The 8158-nt window shown below is 37.7% G+C and overlaps 1 protein-coding gene across 1 annotated transcript; it reads left to right on the plus strand.

Moving 5' to 3' along the window:
* Positions 1 to 7499: 7499 nt before the first annotated feature.
* LOC122645115 (transcription factor TCP7-like) lies at positions 7500 to 7877 on the plus strand (the record flags this gene model as incomplete). Its single annotated transcript, XM_043838461.1, has 1 exon — positions 7500 to 7877. A coding segment is annotated over one exon (378 nt), but the record flags the coding sequence as incomplete, so codon positions are not given.
* Positions 7878 to 8158: the final 281 nt, after the last annotated feature.

Below are 8158 nucleotides of genomic sequence, written 5' to 3' on the forward strand. Positions count from 1 at the left end.
AAACGCCAAAAAAATCAGATTAGAAAAAGAAGATAATACACTTGTACTCGATCACCCTCTTTTGCAATTCATGTTCTTGGATAACCAAACGCTTCAACTTTTTCATCGTCCATTCCACAAGTCTTGCAACAGTATAAGTCCTCATTCAGCATTGTTTCATATTCCTCATATAGAGGAGTCTTTGTCTTCTTTCTCCTCAGAGCGAGGAACGACTTTGATCGGAACTAGAACACATCTTCGCATGATCCATAGAGGCGTTGGTGAGAAGGCAGAATCTGACATCTTGTTCTCCGATGAAAACGGGCAAGAAAATCAGATTAGAAAGCGAAGAGAACAAATTAGAGAGCGGAAAAGAGACTCTGACTAAGAGAGAATGAAGCAGGGTTTATTCCAAGGAGGGTGATTATAGCATGTTTACAAGTGGATTGACCCCACGACCAGATCTGGTAAACTGGACGGCCAACCTATTGACCCAATCCAAGAGGACCGACCATTTTATGTCCTCCGACGTTTGTTTTTAATATGTTCAGGAGGACCATATTGTGTATGTATTCTCAATAAGAACCTGGTGGTGGAGGTAATGTTGGAACAAATTGAAGATGCAAACCACCAATTCTTCCACACAGCAGCCACACACAAGTTCTGAACAAAATTTAGCCTTTCTTGGTTATCCATAAAATGTCATCTGGGAGTATGGACCAAATCTCTTCCTCTTTCACCCCATTGTCTTCATCATTATCTGTCTTTCCACGTTTCAACTCCTCAGCAATAGCCACTATGTTGTTACACAGGAATGACAGGATGATACCTTCTAGCAAGAGGTAAGAAAAAAGAACTTCAGCAGCTAAAATATAGATAAGTTCCAATCTTCTTACCAATTAATAGTGATTATAACAACAGAACTTAATTGCTTGAATTCAACATCAATATCAATGAAAAACAAGAACAACAATAAAGTAGTTATAGAAGACAAATAAGAAATATTGCAGCAAAGTAATAAAGAAGTAACACAACTCACTAATCTTGGAATAACCCTGTCCCATGGCAACCAAGACTTCATGATCTCATCCGATTTAAATGATCTAGTTTTAACTGTAATTGCAAGTATATCACTGAATCTACAATCCCAAACATTATTGTGTGCACCACACTCTGACCTGAATACTATCCAATTAAATAATGGGAATACGTATTCTTATACAATTCTCCACAGACTGAGAAGAAGAAGATTTTTTTTTGGGGGTGGGGGAGGGGTTAGGGAGAGGAGGAATGCTGAGTTATCTCTGCTACAACCAACACATCAGCAATATGCTCACCACGGGAGGGTATTTTAAGAACATAGTAAAACCCTATAGGGGTTTGTGAACCCTAGCAAACATGTATTGATCTGGATCCAGGGTTCGAAAACCTCGATGAGATCGCTTACGGCCAAACCCCAAGTGTTAAATAACTCAAATCACAAACACTAGTGCAAAACAATAAATATTTGAAGTTTTATAAGAACTTCCTAACAAACTTGGAATTAACATAAATTAAAAGACAGTTGGAATAATGAAGATAATGGGGGAGGATTTGGTCTTCTACCTTGGATTGAAATAGCAAGGCGGAAGATAATCCGGGGTTTAACCAAAAAAAATTCGGCAACGAACAGAGAACCAGCGACGGAAACTGCAATTGATGGTAACTTACAGAGCCAATTGGACGCCCTGCTTCGCAGAGGAGTCGTTTGGGTCTGCAATTGCCGCCTTGGAGAAACGATTTGGATCTCAGAATTTGAAACCGATAGAATCATAAACCAATATACCGTTAACAACCAGGGAAACAAATATAACAATTACCAGCCCACCCCGCAACCGTTCCATTATTAAATGTGATAGTTTTGGGAGCTGAATTAAGGATTGATTATAAAATGGGATGAGATTGTTCTGAGACAGGTAACGAGTTCAATGAGGGCCGACTAGAACCGAACCGCTAAAACTAGTTTAACATGCTTTAAATTAATCATTTAGGATTAATTAATAGTTTTTTTTTTTTTTTGGATAGAATTAATAGTTAATAATTAGTAGTTATAATTTATAGGGGAAGTTTTCATACACGACCGTGTAAGCATGCACAATCGTGTCCCCTCTCACACCGCCCTCTCACTGTCTGACATACACGACTTACACAGATTTCCCCTAACTTATATGATAAATTACAATTAATATAAAAGATGTTAACGTGGATACAAAAGATGTTTATTTGAATAATTTGAGATTTGAATTTGATTTGGTATTAATGATTTGGAAGTATAAATTATGGGCTTCGTTGAGCGTTTGTCTGCTTAGGAACTAACGTTTGAATATTTTCTTCGTAAGAATATATAATCAATTAGTTGGATCTTTGAGAAATTATTTGTATATTTAAGAATTTCATACAAATATTTGATTTTAGAATCGTTACATAATCGAAATCAAACCAAATTGTCCCATTATTAAATGGAACTGGATCCTAATTAGGCTTTCCCCCTTGAACTGGAACCGGGAAAGAATAATCCCAGACTCCCAATTACCCTCCCCACATAAATGGGATCGGGAAGAACCCGGAGGGTACTGGGTAATGCAAACAAGTCTCCTAGGCCCATTATCCAGTTTTGACTTTCGAGGCTATTTTCCCATCATTCATAGTCAATCAATTTAGGGAGGGAGGGGAATTTTTATCCGCTGCTGTGCACTGCAGCGCTGCTGTACCATCGTGCGATACAATGGAGTTCTTCCAACCCGCAAAGCGATTGAAGGTCCTTCCATCCGCTGAAACCCTACCTTCCAAACCCATCATCTCCGTTCTCTGCCACACCTCTACCAGTGAACCTGATAAGACCAACGACGGTGGTCTCCGAAGCGACTCTCCTTCCAGTCTCACCGTCGAGCAGAATACCCGGATTGAGTTTAATAAATCCCTAGATCGAAACTCAACCTCAGAATCTGCCCAGAGAGAATCTCCAAGTCCAAAGGTCTTTCCAATTTTAGGGTTACTTCTCCCCAATACTTCAATTAATCAGTTTTTAAGAAATGTGATGGTATCATGTCAGGATTTCATTTTTTCCTGGATTATGTCAGCTAATGAAGTGGATTATGTGAAACTGGAGGATCTTCTGGTTGAGGAGACTAGGAGACGTGGTTGGAAGCTCTTCCTTGAGGTTCAGAAACCGTATGCCAAGAATCTGTGCAAATTTGTCGAACGTGAAATGCGTGGTAGTGTACCAATCTACCCGTCTCCATCTAATTTTCAATGCTCTTAATTCAAACCCTTTCGACAGACTCAAAGTTCTGATCATTGACCAGGTTTGCTCTTCTTCTTTGAATTTAGGGAAAACCTGGTTTAAGGCACGGTCCAAATGTAGCATAAGCTATTCTAGCTAGTCCATACTCTTCTTCTTTAATTTCTATTTGTTGGTTTGTGAATATTTGGTTTGAAAATGATCAAAATGTGAATCTTGTAATAATTTTGAACCTCATCTGGAAATTGATGTCTAAGAATAGGAGTCTATGGGTTGATTGAATGTATTACATATATCTTAAAGAGGATTTTATTTGGACAGTCGTCTATCTCCTAGATGTTTCTTGGTCTTGGCGTAAGATACTGAAGTATAGACATTTGGTAGCTTTGATTATCAAATGCAAGTTGGATAATGGCTCTTCCACCTTCTTTGACTAGACATTTGATATGATTTATAAACTTATAAAAAGGTATCTTCGTCCTTATATGCTTCCATCCCACTCTGGCACTCTGGGTGCTTCTCCTCCATTTTCTCTTGGAATCTAATAAGATCCTCAGTTGAGTCAGTGCCCTAGTTTGATGTGGTTTGGTTCAAGAACCACATCCCTAGACACAATTTAATTATGTGAAGAGTATTAATGAAGACTCTCCCAATTCAAGCCTTTTTCTATTCACACAGCTTTATTGTGTGAAGAGAACACTATTTGGATGTGTGCGATGCACTGCCCCTGCACTCAGATATAGAGGCCTTATTAATGACTGTCGCACCCCTAGGATTTTTTGCCTTTCTATAGGGTGCGATGATCATTTCACGCTCCTATATCTAAGCATAAGGATAGCACAATGCACGTACCCATATAGCATTCTTTCTTCCTATTGAGTTTTAGAATCCTAAATACACACAAATAAGGAAGCCCACTTTATGTGGGCAACCGAATTTATAAAAGACAGAAAAGTGGAGAGAGAAGACTACGATTTGGCTTTCTCTTCCTCTCTTCCATGTTTTCTCTCTCTTCTCCATTCCCCTTTAGTTGGTGTTGGCCTTTGTGAAGGAGAGAGAGAGGGAAATAAATAAAAAATAGAATGAGGCAAGAGGATGAGGGATTGTACTATTTAGCAAGGATTGGCTCTAGTTTAAATTTCAATCATAAAAATAATAAAATCTTTTCTCAAATAAGGGGTAAATGGGACAGAGGAAATAAAAGAAAATGAAAAAATATATATATTTGTATTTCTTGTAAAATATATTTTACTTCCTTATTAAATATTTGCATTTTCCTTACAATCAAATACCAAAAATAAAATTTCCTAATTTCCTCTAAAATATTTCACTTCATAAGAAAATACTTGCATTTTCCTGCAACCGAACTGAAGCCATTGCTTTTTCACGGTTACAACTAATCTTATGCATAAATAGAATAATAGAAGCTAGAGTACAAGGCACTATCTAGCGCAGCCCAATCTGTGAAAACTCAAAATTCTGAAGCTAGGCCAGGAGCCAGGTTGGAGAAACTGGGAGCTGACGGAGTTATTATATGAGCGTCAACTATGTCACTTGTCAGCTTGCTGAGTTATTATTGTCTCCCACAATGACCCACTTTTTAGTTTCTAGAAATCTAAATCATATTCATTTTGATTGGACAATTATAGTCATTCATTTCATATGAGAACGAAGAGAGGTTCCTCATGATTTAGTTTCATCAAATAAGCATGTATTAACTTCTCAATCCTCTCCCCCTTTAGCAGGAACTTTTCAGCTATAAATACCATGACCTTTTAAAATATCATGTGATTTTATAGATGTGGCCAGTAAAGTTGTGAATAATAATGAGACATCGGAGAAAACCAATAATACTATGGTAAGTATAGTTTACCCCCAAAAAAAAAATGTACGTATAAAATAGTGTTTGATGATTTAGTATGTTAAGATTTATTTGTGTGTCAGTTTTAAGGATATGTTTCTTTCTTTCGTTTATCCAATAACATTTGTTGTCAATAACGATTATGTTGATTCATTTTATATCATGCTTAAAAATAATACTTTAAAATTATGTTATATTTATTGTGGCGTAAACTGTTTAGAAAAAAAATTTTACTAGAAAATAAAAAATTACACTGTTTCATTTATAATTTGAATGTTTTTTAGGACAAAGAAGAAAAAGAGATCTCTCGATCAAGAAACAAGCCTACAACTTCATTTATATTTTATTTCTACATTTACATTTTCTTAGTGTAAACTATCTCCTTCCCCAGATCCTTGTGATTATTCCTTTTTTCTTCCCCCTATCAAATTCTTTTGTAATTCTCTATAACAATGGTGCTTCCTTTGAATGTACTCTTACCAGGAATCAATAGAGGATTTCGATTTCTTACCCCCCACTATCATTTTTTTGTGATTTCCCTTTTTCCTAGGATCATTGTAATTTGGTATTTATTTTTTAAGTCCTTGGAGCAATTGAGGCAGGAGGGTAATCCACATAACCTGATAGAAGCCAGAAGTGTAAACTTCTCTTACATTGAGCCTTGAAGACTCTGGCACACCCGCGCTCTTTATCAATACTGTTTAATAAGGTATACCGATCCTACGAACCACCAGTTGTTTGAGCGGTCCGAAAAACAAAGCCAAAACAAAAACTTTCTTAGCTCAGTTTTAACATTTAACATGAAAAGGACTGGTTGTTTTTTTCAGTTACAGTTGTAGCTGTAGCCATCTTAGCTTTTCATTTAACCTCAATGCGATAACTGTTATAATTTTTAAAGGTTAAGATCCTTTCAGTTGCTCATCTATGTAATTTATTTATTACCAGTTATATAGGGCATAATGAGTAGCTTATGTTTTCTTTTACCAGTTAAATAGGGTAATGAGTAGCTCATGTTATTTTCTTGGGAAAAAGAACTTTGTCCTGGCCTATAACAACACTCCCATGAGTCTATCTCTCTGCTCCCCATATGAAAAGAACATTTTCCCCTTAATGAGGAGAGAGATAGACAAATGGGAGTGCTTGCGTAGGCCACACTCCTGGACAGAAAACTATAGGTGATTATTTATTACAATTACTAATAGGACTCCAAAACAAAAAAATAAAACCAGAATAAAACTCTTACTAAACTGCATGTCCTCAAATTAGAAATTACTATTCATTACTTAATCAGCTTGCTATATACCAAACTTGGACCGCATTACCCTCATTCTATGATAGAGTAACATCTATTACTTTTAAAAACAAAAGTACAAAATTTCCCCCAAAAACTAAATATTTCTAACAGAACGTAGCTACCAGCTTTGGGCCTTATATGGACCCAAAACTGAGCCCATCATTTGTACTTCAGATTGGTTTTCCTGGGATTTGGCTTCCAGAGCGAAATCACTATTCGTCCATTTCTCTAAACATTACTTTGCAACTAAATTTGTATTGGTTGGGTCATAACTGAACCCGGTTTGAAAGGAAGGAGTGAGCACGGCAGTTATCCCAAACATTAATAACCAAGTCAGAAACCCACCCGGAAAATTAGAGTTTCTTCACGATTCAATGGGAGAAATATCAAGACTAGTACTTCCTCCTATGTAAGTATAAATTTCAATTAAATTGATACACTTAAAAACCATGATAAAAATAAGGAAACCCATGCAATGCCAATGGTGACCTCCCTCTTTTTTTTGTTGAAGTCAACATCAAACCCTTGATATAGAGTCTCTAAAATATCTTTTCTTTAGCTAAACTTGGGTTGAATGGAAAACGTAAGAGCAGTTGATGAACATTCATGTCATTAGCTGATGTATTCTCTGCTATCAAACTTATCTTGAGAGAGTGACCAAATTAAATGTCACAAAGATTTCGTTTGGTTATTTTCCAACCCTATTGAGATCATATTGCTCAAAGTCTTTAACATTATGGAACCACTTGTTATGTTATAATGTTTTGTTTGTCTTCTCTTCCAAAAGGCATCCACATTTACATTTATTTACATTTTTGTAACGATGTATCTCTCACTCTTGCCACAAATTAATCCCAGGGCTGACGGATCTTGTATTATTGTGCTTCGATCGGGGACAAAGACGAAACCTTGCAAATTTTAACGAAAATCTAGCTGGACTATATACAAAATTGCGATGCATAAGAACTAGTGGTGGTGCAGGAGGCAGTAGTGTTCTTACTAAGAATCAAGAGAGACTAATGCTTTGAAGGAACTTTATATGGTGAAAGAGGGGTCATTCAAAGCTTCAGCCGTGAAATCTCTGGTTTGCTCGGGTCTTCCAACTAACTCGTGAGTTGGGCCACAAATCGGACGGTCAGACCATAGAATGGCTTCTCCGCCAGGCTGAACCGTCCATCATTGCCGCAACTAGTACCGGAACTACACCTGCCAATTTCTCCGCCGTAGCCATCTCCATTAGAGGCTCTTCCAACAATTCCGTCTCCGCCGCTCTCGACCAAGAACCCACGCCTTCCATGGTGGGCCCTACATCCTTCATCCTCGGCAAGCAATTCAAGAATGATGATGATGATGACAATGATGCTGATGACGTAGCTCCCAAAGAAGATTCCACCGTCACCGGTGGCGCCGCTGCTTCCTCCGCTGGTGGTGGCGGCGTGGGTCCCACTGCCGGTGGTTTCTGAGCAAAACCTTAACTTTTTCATCGTCCGTTCCACACGTCTTGCAACTGTACAAGTGTTCATTCAACATTGTTTAGTATTCCTCATACAGAGGAGGAGTCTTTTTTGAGGAGCGGCTTTGATGGGAACTAGAATACATCTTCGCTACGGTGGCGGAAGTGGGGGAGGCAGAATCTGAGATTTCATTCTCCAATGAAAACTGGCAAGAAAATCAAATTCGAGGGGGATTCAGACCGGGTTCAGTCTGTTCATTATCGTTTTCCTTTATTGTGTTTTACAGCAGA

Source organism: Telopea speciosissima, chromosome 11 (genome assembly GCF_018873765.1).
Source record: "Telopea speciosissima isolate NSW1024214 ecotype Mountain lineage chromosome 11, Tspe_v1, whole genome shotgun sequence".
Classification (NCBI taxonomy): Eukaryota; Viridiplantae; Streptophyta; class Magnoliopsida; order Proteales; family Proteaceae; genus Telopea; species Telopea speciosissima.